Source organism: Lasiosphaeria miniovina (genome assembly GCF_030549165.1).
Source record: "Lasiosphaeria miniovina strain SMH2392-1A chromosome Unknown B0T26scaffold_4, whole genome shotgun sequence".
In the NCBI taxonomy this organism is placed as follows: domain Eukaryota; kingdom Fungi; phylum Ascomycota; class Sordariomycetes; order Sordariales; family Lasiosphaeriaceae; genus Lasiosphaeria; species Lasiosphaeria miniovina.
Window position 1 is genome coordinate 419,416 of NW_026848223.1, and position 20,721 is coordinate 440,136.

Consider the following 20,721-nt stretch of genomic DNA (forward strand, 5'->3'; position numbering starts at 1 on the left):
AGTGGGTTCAAGTAGGAAGGGGGGAGTAGAACTAGAGGGTGAGGTGCTTGCATGTTTAAATGAGTCAAACCGTCAGGGAGGCTAAGGTACTCATTGGGGTGTGAGATGTTATATTTCGTACTATACTTTGTCTGCTTCGATGAAGCTTTACTCAAGGAGAGGCTTCCAAAGCTAGATTCATCACAAAAGCAAAATGGCACATAGCATCACTACGTACACATTAGGAAGCTAACATAGGCATTTGCCACGGTACAGTAAAAAGTCAGCTAATTGACGGCACTACTCCGATAGAGTCATACCGGCCGACTCACGAACCTTACCACCGGGGATGTGGAGATGGATGACTGGATACCTAGGTACCTACGGTAGTTATGACTCCTCCTCTCGACTCCTCTGAAACGGCAAACTCAGCTGCCAGGCCCAAAACGTTATTTAGTTGGTGTTTCCAATCACCTCGCTGCGTGGAACTGGACATGCCCAACACTTGAGAGAGACGTGTAGGGCTTGAACGGACCTGAGCCTAGAGAAATTGAGATCTTATCTGCTATATATGTATTATGTAAATCTAACCCAAGTAACTCCAAACAACTCTTTGAGCTTAACCACCCCTTTGATACAGAGGGGATGCCATGTCTGCTCCCCCTAGAACTAGGTCTAGGCGTGCCGCCGCCTTGTCCTGCACCATTCAGAAAAGTCGACACAGTGGGGGCACGGCACCGCATTCTCGTGAATGTCCCTCGCGCAGCCCTTGCACATCTTCCTGGTCGTCCCGTCCAGCATCGGGAACCGCTCCTCGGTCGAGATGGCAGCCAGCTTGTACATTTCAGCGCCGGGGGGTGCCTCTAACAATACCATGGCACCGTCCGTTTGTGTCTTGTTCGCGAGTAATAATTCAGTCCGCAGACAGGGGAAGCACATGGCTCGCTCCTCGGGCCATTCCCCGTCGTCTTCTTCTTCCCCTTCCTCTTGCGTATTAACCAGGGAGGAGCGAAGACCACGACGGGCTATCAGGTAGTCGCGCACGGCTGCGCCCTGGATCAAGTGCCCCGTGATCTTGGGCACGACACACCGGCCGCACAGGCGCCGGTTTCCGTAGGTGGTGCCCGGGTACTTGTGGCCGTGCATTTCAAACACGACGGACCAGCCTGCGTGGTTCTGCTCCTTGAGCTTCCTCTCCATGACGCCGATGGGGAGGGTGCAACGAAGGGTACGGCAGGTTTTGCGGAGCGAGAGCAGGTCGAAGAGCGACAGATTGGGTAACGCGAAGATGGCCTGCTGAATCTCGATAGGCAACATGGTGAGAAACAGATCGGGCTGACGCGATGCCTTGTGGACGGACAGGGCCCTGCTTCGAGACTTGTGACCGGCAATAGGGAGGTTGGCGAGGCGGCTTTGGGCGGCGCCGCTGCTGACGGTCAGCCCGGCCATGCCCGGAAGCAAAAGGGCGACGGGGGCATCGGCATCCGGGCTATCCTCCTGGGCGGCGGCGGCGGCGGGCCATGGTTTTCTCTCCTTTGTATTAGCGGCATCTGCATCCGCATCTGAATTGAGCACCGGGCCACCTTTCCACCACCGACGAAGAATTTGGCTGGAAGGCAGGAAAGCCGTGAGACGGTCAAGGACGGGCTGCCGCCGTCGAGTTTGGGGAACGCCGGCCATCGCTTTCGATGATGAGTGAGCGAGCGGCGGCCTTTTGAAATGAGATGCTGCGAAGCTGAACTTGCGTGAGCCTGAAGGTCGAAGGTGGGCAAAGCTCGTGTTGCGATCTCGGCTCCTGTCTTGACTCAAGATGATATGATAGGTAAGGCAATTAGCTACCTAATGTAAGGCACCTTAGTTAAGAGGCCTCTAGTTAAAGCGGGCGCGCCAACATGCTGCTGCTGCCTGCAGCAGCAGCAATTTGCCAATGCGCAGCCCGATCGAAGGAAACGCCGATGAGTCTGCCCTGGGAGCTAACCTTTTCCGGAGCTCGGGAAAAGCGAATGGCCGTCAGGTGGCTGGGGCTGAGTCGGCTGCAGCGAGATTGCAAGCCACGGGCGCTGTCCTCACTCAATAATGACAGCGCTAACTCGTATTAGTGTTAGAGCAACCTACAGCATCACAAATCCCGAGACGAATTGCTTCAGCCACAAAAACGCAGAGGAAAGAGATACCTAATATTGAGGCTTCTCCCAAGATGAGAGGATGTTGCCTAGGTACATTTTTGGTTATTTACCTATCGTAATTCAGCCTAATTGGTATTCTTCGGGACAGGAATGCGACGGTGCGTACTGTACATTCTTCGATAGCGCCTGTGAGGGGGTTGAGTTTTATAGAAGAGAACACTAGCAAAGGCACTGGCGGCAAAAAAACGGGTGAGCAAAAACATACAACACCAGGGATTCGCTGGTCGTCACCGACCCAACTACTAGTCTGGCGATTATCGGCTTATCTATGGGAGAGCGGACGGGATCCCGAGTTTTCCGATATCTATGGCCGTATGTACTGGAGTCGAGGATAATTGCTTCCTATATAGTGGGGAGGTGGGCATGAGAGTTGTGGTCTGGGCTGTAAATACCCTCGCAAGAAGTCAACGAGTACCTGCAGAAGCAGCAAAAGTGAAAGCCACGACAAATTTTTAGGGCGGTCAGAAACCTTCTCTTTGGGACTCAAAGCGGCCGAAAATGAGGGTATTGTCAGATGGAATGGCCTAGAAGGTGCTGGAACCTACGATGTGTAATCTTCGCTATTGGGATTCGTCATATAATTGCTACATAAGGAAGTATAAGAGAGTCTTTTGTGGAAAGACTGGAAGTAGGAATAGAAGCAATTCACTCTAGGGCACACAATCCTAAAAGTGCTGTTGCAGTCTGATAGGTATACGGGAGTCGAAATGGGGCGCTACAAGTGCACCGAATAAATTTGCGACATCTCATCTCTTATCTCTTATTTAAATTGAAACGGATTCCGTATCGAGTTTAACTTACAGAATGCCGTTTTTAGAAACGCCTGCTACCCGTCTCGCACAGACACGTAAAATGGAAATGCACCCAATTAAATGGCGGTACCATACAGGCTTTTGTAACCGATATTTACCCGAATCCGCCAAAGCTCTGTGAGCGACCGAATCCACAGCTGCGAGTTTGTCTGCAAAATGCTCATCTATGCACATGCAGAGACGGACACCTTTCTGAAGCTATTAGTTGCTGTGACCAGCTTGTTGCAGAAGTCGGACAAATTGTCGGCGCGAACACGGATGAAAAAAGAGAGTTGATCTGCGCACCCGCTAGTTGCATTCAGCGCACTAATCTGTGGGTCTGCTGGCAACTGCCATCCCAAAGACCCGTTTTCGGGTGGTAAATGACCGAATTTCAATGCAGCCAGCCATCAACCGCACGGTGTCACCGCACTGTGAACCTGGATGAGACAGTGCTGCACAATGGTCGCAGTATTAGTAGAATCTAAAGCTGAGGAAAGGAAAAGAAGATTCCGAAAGCTCGCGCAGGGCGCGGGGTTTTGGGCAAAGTGTGGGTCACGTGGTAGGGCGGGCTCAGCGTGCCCCACCTAGCCGTTTGGCCCTGCCAAGCCTGGCGCCTGCGGCACTAAGCCGTCTGGCACCTGCCGTGACACACGGAAGCTCTCGATCGTCGGCCGCGCAGCTATTCGCAACGAAAATGAGCATAAATTCACGCTTTGTGCGTGCATTGTCAGGTGATGGATTTCCTTGTTGCACTTTTTGGTATTCTTTCTTATTAACATACTAGCAACTGCTGTCAAACGGCCTGGGTGTGGTGGTGACACCGCGTTCCATTACCGCGGGGGGTATCAATGTAGGAGGACAGCATTAATGACTGGTGATCACAGTTTCGGGCGATAAGAGGTTTAAATGAAACTTCCCTCATTGTTGTGTTGGTAGGGTTGAGTCTAGCAAATGTGACGAATATTTATATAATATATTGTACCTGCACAGCCAAGAAAGGGTGGCGAATTCTGCCAACAATGGCACCTGCATGGCGAGCTCGGAGAAACATGCCGATATTAATTGTGATTTACCCGGTCTTTCTCTATACAATGCAAGGGCAGACCAGACTGAGCGGCAGCTCGTGATAGTGTGTTGGGGTGACTGCGCCTTAGCAGTCTGCCTCTCGCAGATTGCAAATAACCTGAACATATATCCGGGTTACCAGGCATTACTAAGTACTGAGGCAGGTAGGTACGAACAAATAGGTCAAGATTGTCACTCCTCCCTCCTCACCCACCAGACGCCTCGCTCAAACCCGTATCGGAAGAGAGGCCCTAAAGCACGGTCTTAAAGATCCTTGAGACGATCAATTCTTAGTGTTCGGTGATATTCACCCTCTCCCTTCCAAGTCGTTCGGCTCCCAGAGCAGCAATCATGATGTTACTTGACAGCATATATCCGACCCCCACGTCGCTACGAGTAACGATAGGAAATAAGGAGGACCAAACCATATCAGCATCAATGGCTAAAGCTGCGCTAAGGCCCTTGCCAGCGGCTAGAATCCGGAGGCAGATAGACCTCCACGAGTCTCGCGTCAATGTCGCTGCAATAACAGTCTTCCTAACAATATTTTTGGCCGGTTGTGCGGCTGAAACATGGCTATCCACCCCTTACAACACAGTCAAAAATGAATGTGACAGCCAGGAAGCGATGTCGACGACTGAGGCTCAGTTTCAAATCAACCTCCAGATTCTACATGGTCTATCATTCGCACAGGCCAAAATTGTCGACCTCGTCTGGGACATAGGCATAGCGCAAGGAGGCCGTCTGCTGCACGGCTGGATCATCTATCATATAGCATGCAGAACCGTCACCTGGATCCTGGAGTGTTCCGCCCTACCGTTACCCTTGCTACTCGACCTGTTATGAGAGCCCGATTCAATGGGGTCTCTATGGTCTTCGATCAGATCTGTGGTGGCTCGTCGCAGGTTGCCAATGCCCAAAGTCGCCCTCGCTACGATTTCGCTTTCCTATGGTATTGGACACGCCATGTTCTTTGGTGCACTCTGGAGTGCCGCCACTGGCTACCAGAGCGTAGGAGTTATTGCTTCCGCTTATACAATGGCGGACCAGAGTTGGGTCATCAAGGACAGCGATACACTTATAATGTGCTGGAATTTAGACCCACAGCGGCTTCCGGGCCTTGTTGATCCAACCAGAAGTGTCTTTCTGGGGCCTACATTCGGATTGGTCTTCCAGTCCTTTGATCTGACTTACAAAGACCCAATGCGCTGGTTGCAAACCTACTCTACAGAGGCCGTATCAGAAGATTTCTATAATATCTACTCATGTGAGAAAGCATCCAAGTCTTCATGTTTTCAACTGAGCAGCCACTGAACCCGGTCTTGCCCTAGATGCGAAATCACGTTTCACTTTGCGAGAACTTTTGGAAAATACCACTATTCAGGATACCACAAACAGCACTATCTGGGTATGGGACGAAGAGCAGCCTTTAAGCAAGGCATACGGAAGACGTATAGCAACTCCCGCCATCATCAAGGGATGGCAATCCCTTGGAGTCCGCGAAAACTTAACCGCTGATAGCAAAGACATCTTTCGGATAAACTAATACGACACTAATAATCAGGTCTTTTCTACACAGGTCATCCGTTCAACCTTTCAACTAAACGTGTCGGTTATTCCCCAGGCTGAGCGACCACCCACCCTAATCCCGTTTAACTCTTCTTTTTGGTTCAACGGAACAAAAATCCGTTTGCCGGCGCCGTTTCTGGACTTGGGCCGTAACTGGTAACTTTCTGGCCACATTGTGTGTATTTTTGAAAGCGCTTATATCAGCGGGCTAACGCTGTTTATGTTCAGTTCGTGGTCCAACTTGGATCTGGGTGAGTGTATATGCTACAAGGGGAAGCCTTTGACCGAAGACTTCAGGCAGAGCTTGCACGAGCACAGATTCTGCGCCGGCGGCGGTCGCTATATCTGGGGCTTCGCGCGCAATCTTGTCTTTATCGGGCTCCTCCTCGAGGTCTTGTGGTGCGGCGTCTGTATTAGCCTCTGGGTAACATGGCTGAGGCAGAGCGAACTCAATCGGTACGGCAGGTCGGCCACCGGCACTGTGCGGAACATTCTCGATATATGTGAAGCCATCAACCGAGAGCTAGGGAGCAGCACTTGCTGGTACACCGATCGAGAGTTGAGGGAAGCGCTTGGGAGGGAAAGGCTTGTCGGCTACACGATCGAGAACAAGGGAGATACGCTCAGCCGCCTAAGTCTCATGCCTATGCCCCATGGACAGCCAAGGGATGGAAGGTTGGAGATAGACCCGTCGAGGTGCTATGGCTGATGGGGAATTGCAAGACTTGGGCCACTACCTGTAGTTGGGCTCCTCGTATGTCAAATGCGTTATGTAAAAGACTCTATAAAGAGAAGAGGGTGGGCATCACAATATCGAGGTGTCAGTCTTAGATGAACAAGCAAGTTCTTTGCCAAGACAAATGGATCTGGTACGAGTGAGTGAAAACTGCCCGAATGCATCAGTGCGTCTAAGTGTAAAGGCCAATTCTTATCTTTTCAACTCGGAACTCGCGTAGTCGGCTGCGCCTTCACAAATCCATGGGTGTCCTAGCAGAAGAACTTGGCCCTGAACGGAAGGCGCCAGATAGGCTATCGGGTGCATCAACTGAGGGCACGGCAAGGGCAGGGAGCGAAGGAGCAGCCCGCACACGGCCTGAAGCCTCCACCTCCTAGCCCTACCGTCGCCACCTCGCCGCTAATGGCGCTGATGATGTGCCACTAAGGGCGCTGATGGTATGCCGCCGTAATAGCGCTAATGATGTCGGGTGCCACTAATGGAACTAAGGCGCTGATGGTATGCCGCCGCTAATGGCGCTAATGTATGCTACTAAGGGCGCTAATAAAGGGCGAGGCCGCTAACCATTGACATAGGCTCTATTGCTGTTGGAATGTGGGTGTTAGAATAACGCGCTAGTCAGCCACAGAGGTGGTGGTGGAGGCGCAGGGCCACAGGGCCTATTTAGGCGGCCTGCGGCCACCACTGAACCCTTTCTTCTAGATACACAGACATAACGAAACCCAACACTTGAACCGCCAGCTTACGGCGCGCAGCGCGCCCTATTAATTCCAGTACCGGTACCCTGGTGAATCCAACATTAACCAAGTGGGAGTTGCAACGACCGGAAATGATGATACTTAGCATGAATAACGGTTCATCATGTCCTGCGGTCCGCTTATAAAAGGGGCGAGAAGACTGTGGTTTACCTTGCCTTTCGTTTCTGAAAGGGATAACTAATCTAACGGCAAGAATGATCAATGAAATCCCTGTGGTGCAGGATTCACAGTGTGAATTGCTTCACAGTTCAAGCTCTTGTCCCCAGGGATCTCCTTCTCGATTTGCCTTGCCAGTACGCATGACCCCAGGGCCATGAATGCCGAGAGTTAGAGACCCGAGTGAAAGGTAGGAAGTAAATCTGAGCCTTGCTGCTTTCAAGTCGGCCAAGGCGGGCACGGTCATTTTTAGCATGAATGAGTCTCGAGATTTTTGGACACGAGCTGGGGACCATTAATTATGTTCGGAACGGGAGGGAGATCTCCTCAATATTAACCGGGAAACAATTTATATACAATGGTTTTTCTTGGACTCTGATCTGGACAAATGTGGGTCCCCGTAGTTCCGTACAAGGTCAATTAATCCTGCATCTTGTGCCCTTCGTTTCAACGTGGCGCGGGATATCAGCTCTGTCTTGTATTTACCTCCTGTATTTAACTATCTCCTGAGCACAGCAGGGTTTTCCCCCCTGAACCTAGAATCGACGCGCCCTAAGCCATCTCATGCCGCCCAGCCAACTCCACCTGATGAAGTAAGGTAGATAACAGCCCACCAGACTGTCAAATATGGAAATCTCGAAAGCGAGAACGGGGTTATCGATCAGCACCGCCCTCTGCTGCATCCTTTCCGCAGGCGCCGCGTCCAGCCACGGCCACCACGCGTTTCTACCAGCAGTCCCAGGATAGCAGCAGTCGGCATGGAAGACGCTGGTGCCGGTCCCCGCCGGCGCAATCCACGAGCACTCGACAATTGCGCTGTCGTCGACGCAGCTGGTCATCATAGACGGGGTGCTGCAGACGGGGGCCGTGCTTGACAGCGTGTACCTCTACGACATCCCCAAGAACGCGTGGAAGAAGCTCGCGCCGCTGCCTGTCGCCATCAACCACGCCAACGCGGCCGCGGTCGACGGCAAGATCTTCGTGCTCGGCGGCATGACGGGCGCCAGCTGGGCCGGCTGGGTCACGGCCCGCGCTAGGATGCCCGCGCCGAGGAGGGGCTTCGCTACTGGCATGATTGGCACTAAAATCTACATGTTTGGCAGCGAAGGCAATCCGGACCCGGCGTCTAAGGGCGTCTTCGGCTGAGAACGGCGTTTACTCGCTTTCAGAAGAACCTCGCCTGCGGCAGGCTCCTATTATACGGAAAACAGGTTCATTTCACCCCGGACCCCCAGAACCTATCCTTAAAACCTTTAGTAACCGCAATGGCTTACTTAGATGATTTCCAGCTGGATATGAGGATGCCCAACCCACAAATCCCCCTGTTCCGACGTCTCAGTCGAAAAATGCCCCCCAGTAAACCGGCATACGGGCTCCCATAAGCTAGTCCTTGACTTTGACAACGAGTATGCCTGCAGGGAACGACGCTGCCGAGTATTTGAGCTCTCCGGTTTCGTCGTAGCTAACCTTTCCATTTACTAACGTAAATTTCGTTACAGTTAAACTTCTTCTTTTGCATCTACGACTGCCAGGTCGGCGGGAGCTTATTAGTTTTGGCTTTGGGGTTCGACTCCCAACAATTATTTTCAGAAGCCGCTCGTCTATAAAATCACGTCTCTCTCTCCTCCTTACTGTACTAAAATTCCAACTGCCACGACCAAAAACTTATTAAACACCATTTGAATCTGCAATTTCACGTGATCCCAAAGTTCAACTCCTCTTAACTTTATCACGTAAGCCTCCTTCACGGCTTCCGCACGCTCAGAAGCTACCTAAACGCAACGCCCACCACACCACCTATAACATTTGGAGGGTACCGATATCGCCCCGGTAGATCAAGTAAGTGTCTGTAATGTTATATTCACTTAGCTACATGGGTCTAATCACGTACCCCAAGCATGGGCAAAGCCATGATGTAGCCATTCTCTGCTCTCCACTAGGCGTGGAAAGACTACAGAGCCGGCCGCTCGATGCGCAAGAACGCGACAGATCAAAAGGAAGCGGAATATCCAGAAAGCAAAGCAAGCGAACCTCGGCCTCGGCCGGCAAGCCCTCGGTCGGCACGGCCTTCGCCCGAACGAGGATGGCAATTTGACAAGGCGGCCGAATTTCCCTGGCGCCTCAAGCAGGTCGTCGAAGAGGAAAGCAACTGGCGCGGGATATGGGTACTAGAGGTCAAGGATATGCAAGCTATGGTTTGGGAGACGGTTCACGTACCCAAGGAGAGCGGGTACGGTGGTAAACACCAGCGGGTGCCGACTATGCACTTACCGTTCACCCCGGAAAGGGAGCGGGGCGATTTGAGCGCCGGAGGACAGGATAATCTGATGGTATGGTTGGGCAAAAGATAAAATGACACCGATGGCAGATGCATCAATCGAGTGCCTCCTAATATGGAATACACCAAGTTAGATGTACTTGACCCAAGGTACCTAACCAAAAGAGCCTCCCACATTCGAGATGAGAGAAATAACTTAAACTCCCTGCCAGATCACTAAAAACGCATTTTGGTATGTCTTTGCCGCGTTCGGCCGCCCTCCGAACCATAGCGGTCGTTTTTTTTGGTTTTTTTTAAGCGTTGATTTTTCAGCGTCCTTTTTTTCCGGAGTTTTGGCGTTTGGCGTTTGGCGTTTGAGTGGGACCCGGGTTGGATATTTGTCTACGCCATTCGCCTTTATACTCGCTAGTCTGATCTCTCTCGGACGATACAAACACCAACGGAGTATGGCGTTCGACGTTTGGCGTTTGATTGGGAGCTGGGCTGGACATTTACTTACACTATTCGCTCCTACACTCGCCTGCATCACTGCCTTGGCGAACGTAAACACCAACGGTGCAAAACCCACAAAGCCTCACCCTAAAAAATAACATCCGATGCCGCCTTTGTCGTATTCGGGCCCCCGACGTTATTGGGCCTCGAGTATTCTGCCATGTCCCCAGGCATGGATCTTGCCCGCAGTCTCCCCGCCGACTTGTCAAACTATTGTTGACTTGCTTCGAGCTCAACTACCGCACAAATCAACAGTGCACTCGACCACACGGCAATTGCATCCTAGTTGAGGTGTGTGGCCATCTGTCCAGCGAACTGGGATCTGTCTAGCGAACTGGGTTTTCACTGTCGACCTTCCCTAAACCAAGCTGGTTGGTTGGTAACAAAACGTGATTTTTGGGCCCTGCACCTTACGATCACCCGTCTCTTGAAGAACGCCCACTCGTCGGAAAAGGGGGGGGGGGGGGGGTATGTTTACAATCTTAAGCGACTCGCCACGGTAGCCACGGGGGCTTGAGGCAAGCAGTGCCATAGCTGTGGGCTCCATCCGCCTCCGGGAACTAGGTAGGGCGATGTGGTTGCGCCAAGAGGGAGGAAGTGGTGTATATAATTTCGGAACTCAATGGTTACAAGGTATTTTGGTACGAGCCCTGGCAAGGTTGACCATATACGGTCTCTTTTGAGTTCGTGCCCTCTCCAGCTTTTGGCATGACATCCTCAGCAGGTTGTTGGAGAGCGTCAATTGCGGGTCGTCGCCTGGAGTATTGTTCGTTGCCGTGTAGGACAGAGCCTAGCTGCGGCGGTGTTGAACAGCCGACATAGACAACAATAACCATCACTTAAACCGCCAGCTTTCGGCGTGCAGCACGCCCTGTTGTTTCCAGTACCGGTACCTGGTGATTCCAACAAATATATATCTTTGCCTCCTGCCGGCCCACACCTCTCACGGCTTACAGCCACTTGATAACGGGCCTTTCAGCTCTATCAAAGCTCTCTATAGACGTGAGCTAGCCAAGTTGGGTAGTCTAACCGACGCAGCACCTGTTGACAAGATCAACTTCATTCGCTGCTACAAGGTAGCCAGGGAGGAAGCATTGACAGGAAGAACCATCAAATCATCATTCCGGACGACCGGAAATTAGTCTGTTAATAGGTAAAAAGGCCTAAACCACCCAGAGATTCAGCAAGACAGGGCAAAGACCCCTAAACCCCCTGTCCTCTCTGAAGTCCCTAGTACACCAACTACAGGGCGTCAGATTAGAGATTTTAGCGAAGAAAGTAGTCCCCGGACTAGATGAAAGTTCCAGAAAGCTGCAGCGGCCGTTGAGAAGCCTCAGACCGAATTGGTACTCAAGCAGCACCGTATTGAAGCCCTGGAGGCTCAACTGGAGCGTATTAGGCCCCAAAAACGAAGGAAAATTTCCAATTCTAACAAGCGGTTCATGGACCTAGGGACTATACTACTGGGCGGCGAGGTTTCCGCAGAGCCTTAAGCAGAGCCCAAATTGAAGAGGTGGATGATGGAGATGAGGCTGAAGCAGAGGCTGAAGAAGAGTTGCCTGCAAGAATGACAAGATCTGGTCGTGCACTTCGTATGCCAGCACAATATATGGATTAAACAGTCAACTAGCTACATTTTGCCATCTTTGGCTTGTAAATAGCTTCACAATTGAGTGCGCTGTTGTTGTTCAAAGATGTAGTGTTTTTGTTGGAATAGCGATGTTGGTGACCGTACTCTGCGCTGGAAGGGAGGCGGTGCGATGCACGTGCTAGCGCACGTGCTTGCAAGCAGGTGCGCCGCACGGCCCTCGCACGGCCACGTACAAAGCCAAGAACCCCCACCATAGATTTCTAGAACAGAACATGAATCAGAACAACTTTACACCCCCCCCCCCCCGGTAGTACTACCACTTTTTGACCCGTTGGAACACCTACGTGGTTGGAATACCACGAACAGTTTTGGTGTAAAAGGGTGATCCACTGCTAGGGTGATCTGTTGGGGGAGAGGCCTCTAAACTCTAAATTAGGGATTCAAATAGCTAATTATTACCTTCCCTAGCGAATAGCCTTTACAGCGAGTAGCAAGATCTGAGGCCATTCGGATCTTAGAAAGTACTACGTTAACAAATATTTAGAGATTAGAGTGCACTATCCTATCGTGGTTGCCGGCCTGCTGTCGGAATACGCTCCCGCCTGGCGGATGTCGTCATAGGTGAAGGAAGGGCTCGCTACCCGCTGCTCGTTCTAACCCCAAATGACCAAAACGCTGTTGCGTCCGTCGCTCGGCACGCGCGGAGCCAAACCCCACAAAAGACTACAGGACCCACCGCCGCGGGCCGGGCCAAGGCGTGAGAGTCGTTGACCCGCCGTCGCCAGACGAAGTAGGGAAACGCCTCATTGGCTGCGCCCAACGATGCCAAGTGACTCCTCGGACGTCTAAGAAATCCGACACGCACATGACAACCACTGCTAAGGCATTGCATAACCACCGAATCTAACAATATACTGGCTGTTTCCCATTCTCGCAACCAGGTCATCTTCGTATCCTAGCAACGCAACTGCCAGCTTTCTCCAAAACACAACAGAACATCCCGCCCGTAACCATTATGGTCAAGATCGCAATCGCTGGAGGATCAGGGGGTACGCAAAACCATTTGCAAGTCTAAAGCCATGCCGGCAGCAAGTGCCACGGTGGCTGGGCTGAGCTAACCGAGCACTGCATACCCGACAGAGGTGGCCCGCGAGGTGATTGACGCACTCGTCGCCACAAAGAAGCATGACATTATCGTCCTTTCGCGCCAAGTAAGCACGCCAGCTACCTTGCTCAACACCGACGCCAAACTAAGCCAATGCCTCTAGGAGCCAGGGCCCGGAGACACGATTGAGGGCACGAGCTGGGCGACAGTCGACTTCACCAACAAAGACAGCATCGTGCCGGCCTCAAGGGCGTCCACACGGTGCTCAACTTCGTCCCGGTGTACAGGGACAGCGACAACGCGGCGCAGAGGACGCTGATCGACGCCGTTGTGAAGGCGGGCGTCGGACGCTTTGCCCCGTCGGAGTGGGCGACGTGCGTCTTTCCTTTGCTCTCCCCATGATTGATTCCTTGCGTTTCTGCTGAAATTTGGACCTACAATGTCAGTCTCACCACGGACACGCTGCCGTGGTACGGGTCCAAGGTCGCCATCCGCGAGTACCTGGCCGAGCTGAACAAGGACGGAAAGGTCCTCGAGTACTGCCTCTTCTCGTGCGGCGTCTTCACCAACTACCTCGGCGCGCCGTACCCGTCGACCACGCACGTGCACACCAGCAACCTGCAGTTCGACCTCGCGCGCCGCCGCGCCATCCTAGTCGACGGCGGCGAGGGCGGCCAGATGTCTTTCACCACGGTCAGCGACTTTACCAACGTGGTCGCGTGGGCGGTCGAGTACGAGGGCGAGTGGCCCGTCGTGGGCGGCATCCGCGGCGACACCGTCACGGCGGTGCAGCTGGTGGCCATGGCCGAGGAGATCAGAGGCGGGCAGCAGTCTCGACCTAACTACCGATTAGCCAGTACATACTCATCGGGTAGCAGGTCCGTTCTCGATTGAAAAGGTGCAGCTCGCGGATCTCGAGGCGGGCGAGATCAAGGCGTCGTGAATGCCCGTCTTCGAGCACCCACAGTTCAAGACGCGCGACGCCGAGGTGGCGTACGCCAAGACCGTCAACCCGTTCATGTTCCGGAGCACCGCTCTCGGCGGGTTCCTCGTCTCGGACGAGTGGAACCGGCTGCTCCCGGACTACCGCTTCACCAGCGTGGGCGAGTTTCTCGAGAAGCACTGGACGGGGAAGCCGTGAATATTTGTATGTGAATATCCGTGCCTGAATATCTGTACGTGTCTAGGTTGTTATGATTCGTACTTCGCATAGGCTTTTAAACAAAGGGGCAATGTTAAGGCCTCAGAAACTGTCAGGGACGCAACCTGGATGCAACGAGCCAACGGGGATGGAGAGGGCATAGAACTAAATTTGTCACAGATTTCCGACACGTTCGCGAGGAGCAGCGAAGACGACGTAATGTAGAAAGGTCGGAAAGGCTGAAGCAGCGACTTGGGCCAGCAGTTCCAATGGAAACCAGCGCCACGAGCAGTGAGGAAGTCGCTCCGAGCCTCCTATAAATCCCTGTTTCTATTCCATCTTTCGAAGAACAAGGACTAGCGTATCTGAACACAGTCTAATACTTGAGTTAATCGGCTTACGAACGAAGGTTCAGCAGAGATACAGTTTGGAACACAGAACAGGTTCGATGATAATAGCCTTGATAACATAAATTGAGCACCATATTCAAACTATCCCCACATGGACGGGAATGTGTAACAGCGTTATAGCTCGTAGAGACTGGGATATCTGTTCGTGCTTCTGGGGCACTCGGCAAGTGAGCGAAAGTCAAGATCCAGGACAGCGTTGACGCCAACGCCAAATTTCACACCGAATCTTTAATACCCAAGTTAAAACAAACTAAACGTGAACGACAAGCTCAAAGTCAACGTCTAAGCCAGTACTCAACAGGATTCAATATTCAGCCAACGCCTAAAGTACTAAAGAACATGAGCTCCAGCGCCGAAAACACCAAGAACCCCAACGGTCAGAACATTAAGAACCACAGCATAGAGAATCAAGTAAATACAATGCATGCTAGCACCCAAGCAACCACTGCCACGAACGCCCTAGCAACCACTTCCACGAACACCCATCCAACCATTGCCAGGAACGCCCAGTCAGCTACTACCACGAAAGCCATGCCAGTTCTTACCTCGCACGCAGCTATGGACACCCAGACAGCTATCACCACGAACACCCATCCAACAATTGCCAGGAACGCCCAGTCGGCTACTACCACAAAAGCTATGCCAGTTCTTACCTCGCACGCAGCTATGGACACCCAGCCAGCTATCACCACGAAGGCCAAGCCAGCTCTTACCTCACACGCAGCAACTATAGACACCCAGCTAGCTATCACCACCCAAGACAAGCTAGCTCTTACCTCACACGCATCTATGGACACCAGACGGGCATCCCTATGAACTCCCAGTTTATTACCCACGGAGGGTATAACACAATGTCCAACCCATCTATCAATAAGAATAAGGTTTCCCCAGCGAATAACATCGCCAACACTCACGGAAATCCTAGCCCCGTTATCTTCCGCCACGCCAATATCCAAGGCGATGATATATATCTTAACAACCACCTCATTAATTCCTCTCACGACTCGGAAACAACTTTTTTGGACATGGATGAAGAACTGAGATCACCAATCACTCCAAGAAAGCCAATAAACTTCCAGGTCTCAGTGCCACAGCTGAGGTTCCCAGTGCCAAATACTTTCCAGCAGCCTCGAACTAACCTCGGCACGAACCAGTCTACCCAGGGCAATAATCATAACGTCAATATAATAACAAATCCAGCAACTTTTACTAGCGGACTCTTGGAAAGAGCCGATAGTAACACCCCGGGACAAAATAGCAGGTCACAAGCTCGATATCTACCGCCGCCTCATCCTCAATATATGCCGACGGGTCAACCGACACGTCAACCGGCGCTTCAACCTCAACTTATACTACCACCTCAACTTATACTACCGTCGCAAGTTCACGTACAGTCTCAACAGGCGTCACAGGCACTCCAAAACATATTGGGCACCACGGAACTCGATATCTAGTCATCGCCTCCATCCGCCGTTACAACTAGACCAGAGAGGCCAGCTACTCGAAGTCCCAGAGAGCCTTCTTCCAAACTTTGATCGGGCTCTCCACGCCAAGTTTTTAGGCCTAATGTTTAAAAATCCTAGTTTCCGCGAAGTCACAAGACAATATGGTACTATCGGCGTTTTTATTAGTACAACGCTACCTCTCTTACTAAACTCTCTCTCTTTTTCCAATTCTCCTCAGGGCCTGCATTATCTTATGTGGGGCCCCCTGGATTCGACCGGGGGATTACACCAGAAATTTGAGGACCATATCGATGCCCTTCTCTCTTCTCTAAACCGTGTAAGGACATTGCGTATATATGCCTTGGAGTGCACCGGCCCCCGCATGAGGCGCGGGGACTGCTTGATCTTTTAGGGTTATTGGCGCAGCGGTTTAGGTGCACGCTCTGCGTTACAACCGCCACTTCTGGGACCTAGATACCTGCGAGGCGTGGTTTCCAGAAAAAAGAATTACGCTAAATCTTTCGTCATGGGTTCGCAAGACACAGAACACGAAAATAAAATCGCTCGATCTACGGTTTCTGCCAGTGCCCGCAGGCTATCTTGATTCCGTTTATCTAATATACGATACTATGGAGCGCTCTCCCTCGATATTGATAGGGAAAAAGATTGTGCGGGAGAAACTTCTACATGCTAAGAAAATTGAGGTTTTGGTTGAGTATCGTTATCGTCCAGGTGAAAAGATTATTTACCAGAATAATGGTGGGAACTTAGGTATTGAAAGACCTTTTATAATCTACGAGGACGCTACCGACGTTAAGGACACTGGTTCTTTATCAATACCGCCCCTCTAGCATTATTTTCTATGTTTAGAGAGGCGGTAGTTACTTCTTATCATCGTCATATATTTATTAAGGTTTCAGGGGTCGGGTCTAGTAATAGGGGGCGTCGTTTCTTTCTTTATTTTATAGTTATTTCTTAGAAATCACGTCCTTCACTACAAACCATGATATCTAGAGCAGTGAACGTGGTGCCTTTTTCTATGTTTTTGACCCCCCGGCTATGGAGCTTTGCGCTTGTACTCTGTAGCTCGGCTACCGCTCGCCTCAATGTTGTTTTTGTGGTTATTTTGTTATGGCGCCTTTTACCGTCTTAGCAACCAGTACGATTCATTCTTCTTTTTTATTCTCTCACCTCTCATCTAGGGTCCGGCACTAGTTATAACCTCTTATTCTACTCCTTGTCCAGAAATGACGTCGTTTCACTATAGGTTGAGGTCCTCATACCGGCGCTCCGTGCCTAAGTGCTCACCGTCTGAATAGCTATACAATATCGTTGAGGCTGGCCATGCCGATGGAAAATTCGAATTTAATTACTTATGCCTATACATATGAAGAACCCACACATCTGAAACTAGTTGAACCCCACGACCAACCCACAACTGATCACCCTAACTAGCGGACTAGGGATTACCGAACAGTTCGTTAAAGCCCAATTCGTACAGAGCCTCTGTGTTCGCTCCAGCATCGCCATTTCGGACTCGTTTATTACTTGTGGGAATGGTAACCTGTTCGGAAACCGAAGTCTTACGTTTATGACCGATGGTCTCAGTAAAAGCCGTATATGCTTCGGCGGAGAAGGTTGGATAGGTCTAGGAAGGTTAGTAAATCTAGGTACTGGCTTGACTGGATTTTACTTACTGAACGTGTTTCTAGGTTCCATATCTCCTTGGTCTTGCCAGCCAGACACACAATTTCGCTGCCGCAGAATGACTTGGCATCGTTGTCTTCAACCGCTCCCTCAACCGCCCCTTCAAACATCTCCTCAACCATCTCCTCAACCGCTTCCACAACCCCCTCATAAACGAGCTCCTCAGTCTCGAACGTCGAGGGTGAGGGGGCAATTGGAATTGGTTCAATGTACACGCCATCATCTGAACTATGAAACAATTCCTCATGGCACTTCCAAGCATCCAAACCCTTCAATATTACACCTTCTTTGCCCCGGCGGCAACATTCATAACACTTAACGGTTTGCCATTCGCTTTTTTTGAAATGATAGCGCTGAGTATGTATCGTACGTCCTCAATTGGAGGCAAGTCGTTTGTCGCAAAGCCGGCAGTGATACTTAATATTCTTCTCAGCGTGAACTGTTTTCTCGTGGTACTGCCATTCGGTAAGGTCCTCAATCATTGTGGTCTCCAAGCCATTGCGGGAACACTCAAGACATGGGCCAGTGTTGCCTTGATCTTGACGAAAGTGGAAGTTTGTCGTGTGTAGCGTGCGACCTTTTGGAGACGCAAATGGCTTGCCGCATAAACGACAAGGAAATCCCAGGTCGTTCTCTTCGCCGTGCTGCTCCCTATCGATGCAAAGATGCTCGACTGAGTCGCCGTTCCACCCATCATTAAGCTCATCCGCATCATTATGAGCGTCATCATTATGAGCCTCCTCCTCATGGTGCCGCCAAGCATCAAGGCCTGCCACGATCGTAGTTACCCCTTGACGTTCACATTCTAGACAGTCCTGAGGATCGTTGAATGTACCTCTGCGAAAGTGAGTTGCCGTAACGTGTTGACTGCGGCCTTTCGTGTTGGAAAACGACAGCTTACAAAGCCAACAAGGAAAAGTTTCCGCCCTCTCGATCCAGACCAGAGGTTCTCTTTTTGTTGGCTGAGCCCCAGTTTTTGGTAAATAGGGTACATTTGGGTTGGGTTCGGGGCAGTGGTGTTCTCTTGCGATGTGAGCACTCCATGCCGACGGACCTGTGATAGTGATATGTTCCCCGAGCCAGAGGCATTCGGGGCATTCAAACGGTGCATCAAACGTCCCCTTCTTGAAGTGGCACTTGATAACGTGTCTTGTTAGGTTCCTAGGGTTAGCAAAGGACGGACAACCAAGTAGACACTGGGATATCCCAATGGGAGCAATTCCATGCATGCTGAGGTCCAACGATGAGCCTGTTTCTCGTGTTACCAATACTGCCACTGATGATGGCCGGTGTCGTAGGTAGGCGATTAAAATTGTAATAAAGCGCGCCGAGCGATGGATATCTCCTAGCTCTACCCTCTTCAGGAATATGCCGATTGCTTTAGCTCCAAGAGAGCTTGTCGCCGGAGAAGGAGCAGTGGGTATAGGGCGTAACGCGGTTGTTTTCAGCCCCCTTGCTCTCAAACTGTCACTCTCTTTCTCGTACTTAGCCCTTCTCTGAGTAGCTTTCATAGTGGCCAGTTTTTTCACTCGACCTTGTAGCTTTGCCCTGACCCTATTCACTTGTCTTTGACTGGCACCACTTCGAATTGTATCTTGAACGCTTGAACGGAGCCGACCCACATCCAGACGCTCTCTGATCGATTCATGATCCTCCGGTGTTGCATCAATTGGGGCGAATTCGTCTCGTCTCCCGGATACATTGCGTTGCAGCTGGAATATGGCTTCGTTGTCCCCTGCTCTCTGCCCGAAAGCAAAGTTCAAAAGGTCTTCGGATGAAAAGTTTGGTTGGTAATGTTTGCGAAATATTTCTCCACTGTGACCCAAAATCCAGTTGCGGATTACAGGTGTAAGGCGACCTATCAGAAAGAAGTTAGTTGAAGCAAACTATGGAAGGGAGAGCTCAGTTTACCGTTGAGAGTTGCTCCAGCGCCTACCCGGGTTGAATAGGGACGCAATGTGTCTCGAAGGCCTAACGCCCAGGTTGCTCGACGCCATATCTTCCAGTATTGGTTATAACCAATAGATACGAAAAGCCGGTCTTCTGTGATCAGCTCGTCCTTCCACTTCAGGGGAATTTGGTTGACGTGCTCCAGGTTAGGACGTCGAAAGAGTTCATCCACAGATTTATATCCTGCTTCAAATGCATCCTCGCTCAATGCCCGCGCCACGATATGACTCAGTAAATGAATGGACTGGTCTGGCACAAAGGCAACACAGAACTCGATACTACGAAAGTTATTCAACAAGTCATCCAGAGAGGGTTGGCGGCTTTGCTTACATGTCATCCTGCTCCGTACGCAGTGAACCAGTGTTTTGTTTGTTGTGAAATAGCGTAATATGGGCAATGATTTTGGTGTTCTGGAGATTATCTGGATCGCGGACAGCTGCCAGCTCTATCTGCTTGTAGAATATCTCAACAAGGGCACCGGGCCTAAAACCGGTAATACCACATAATATAAGAGTCATGCAGAAGTCGAGCCGAGTATCGGGGTCAGTTTGAACAGCATCCGTCCAGGCCATGGCCAGAATATGTCGTATATCACCGCTAGTTGCTTCGAGCTTGTCGAATTGTTGTTCGCGGGAAAGCTTGAATTTGGGTGTCAAGTATTGCATCGTCCACTATGATTATCACGGTACCCATTAACATCCTACTCGGCTCAAGATCGTTAAACATACCAAGTATATATCAGATATCGGGCCACTCATCCGAGTCGGGTTTTTGAAGTTGAAGTAGGGCGCGGCTAAGGTCCACTGACCCGCATTGGCAGGGTCATTTTTCCTCTTCTCATGCAAAATATGACGGTCCGTGTACGCAGTTATACTCTTTAGCTTGTCCAGCACGGTCTTGACGTGTGTGACTGTTATAGCAAATTCCGTCTCGCTCGGGCCAAGGGAGGGGCGTTCTGTTTCAGATTTCTCGATGTAGTGCTGGAGAAATTTGTTGAACTGAAGTACGCCTCTTGCTTGGTTATCGGGGTCTCTGCAAAGGTCAAGAATGACCTCATTCGGATCAAGTCGAGCGACGCGCTCAAAGTATCTAATCAGATATTATCAGTAATTTAATAAAAAATAGAAATCCGAGCATCCCATACTGGGTCCATTCAATCCAAGAATTATGCCGACCTAGTTCTGTTTTGTTGGAGATAATAACTCTATCACTTAGCGGTTGTTGTCGGATTGTCTCTTCGTTCTCTTTATCCCGCTGTCTCAGCGAATCGAGGTCATTCGCGAAACGACGGGTTTGCTGTGCTGGTAGGCCGCTTGTAGGCTTTTGACCTGGACGCCTAATTCGCTTTTTTGCCATCGC

At 51.0% G+C, this 20,721-nt stretch overlaps 5 protein-coding genes across 5 annotated transcripts; 3 read left to right on the plus strand and 2 right to left on the minus strand.

Annotated features, from left to right (window-relative positions):
• Nucleotides 1-515: 515 nt before the first annotated feature.
• B0T26DRAFT_707503 (uncharacterized protein) lies at nucleotides 516-1,983 on the minus strand. The gene has a single exon (XM_060441856.1). The coding sequence runs from the start codon at nucleotides 1,657-1,659 to the stop codon at nucleotides 655-657; it is 1,005 nt and encodes a 334-aa protein (XP_060295653.1). The 5' UTR covers nucleotides 1,660-1,983; the 3' UTR covers nucleotides 516-654.
• Nucleotides 1,984-6,791: 4,808 nt separating this feature from the next.
• Nucleotides 6,792-8,389, plus strand: B0T26DRAFT_751008 (uncharacterized protein; the record flags this gene model as incomplete). Its single annotated transcript, XM_060445312.1, has 2 exons — nucleotides 6,792-6,827; nucleotides 7,991-8,389. The coding sequence occupies 2 exons, from the start codon at nucleotides 6,792-6,794 to the stop codon at nucleotides 8,387-8,389; spliced, it is 435 nt and encodes a 144-aa protein (XP_060295654.1).
• Nucleotides 8,390-9,213: 824 nt separating this feature from the next.
• B0T26DRAFT_802163 (uncharacterized protein) lies at nucleotides 9,214-10,299 on the plus strand (the record flags this gene model as incomplete). Its single annotated transcript, XM_060447046.1, has 3 exons — nucleotides 9,214-9,573; nucleotides 9,734-9,753; nucleotides 10,269-10,299. 3 exons carry the CDS (start codon nucleotides 9,214-9,216, stop codon nucleotides 10,297-10,299), a joined length of 411 nt encoding a protein of 136 aa, XP_060295655.1.
• A 2,241-nt stretch (nucleotides 10,300-12,540) lies between these two features.
• Nucleotides 12,541-14,016, plus strand: B0T26DRAFT_707521 (uncharacterized protein). Its single transcript, XM_060441857.1, has 5 exons — nucleotides 12,541-12,653; nucleotides 12,745-12,815; nucleotides 12,873-12,961; nucleotides 12,997-13,083; nucleotides 13,156-14,016. The coding sequence occupies exons 1-5, from the start codon at nucleotides 12,620-12,622 to the stop codon at nucleotides 13,601-13,603; spliced, it is 729 nt and encodes a 242-aa protein (XP_060295656.1). The 5' UTR covers nucleotides 12,541-12,619; the 3' UTR covers nucleotides 13,604-14,016.
• Nucleotides 14,017-17,786: 3,770 nt separating this feature from the next.
• Nucleotides 17,787-20,097, minus strand: B0T26DRAFT_774350 (uncharacterized protein; the record flags this gene model as incomplete). Its single annotated transcript, XM_060446582.1, has 4 exons — nucleotides 19,693-20,097; nucleotides 19,324-19,640; nucleotides 18,405-19,045; nucleotides 17,787-18,341 (listed from the first exon to the last, which is right to left on the minus strand). Exons 1-4 carry the CDS (start codon nucleotides 20,025-20,027, stop codon nucleotides 17,787-17,789), a joined length of 1,848 nt encoding a protein of 615 aa, XP_060295657.1. The 5' UTR covers nucleotides 20,028-20,097.
• Between the last annotated feature and the right edge of the window lie 624 nt (nucleotides 20,098-20,721).

Bases quoted from the DNA above. Each gene is read 5' to 3' on its own strand.
- B0T26DRAFT_707521 (XM_060441857.1), top strand. From the start codon at position 12,620: ATGGTCAAGATCGCAATCGCTGGAGGATCAGGGG. The intron at 12,962-12,996 runs GTCCACACGGTG...CCCGGTGTACAG, and splicing joins ATCGTGCCGGCCTCAAGGGC to GGACAGCGACAACGCGGCGC. The intron at 13,084-13,155 runs GTGCGTCTTTCC...CTACAATGTCAG, and splicing joins GCCCCGTCGGAGTGGGCGAC to TCTCACCACGGACACGCTGC.
- B0T26DRAFT_707503 (XM_060441856.1), bottom strand. From the start codon at position 1,659: ATGGCCGGCGTTCCCCAAACTCGACGGCGGCAGCCCGTCCTTGACCGT.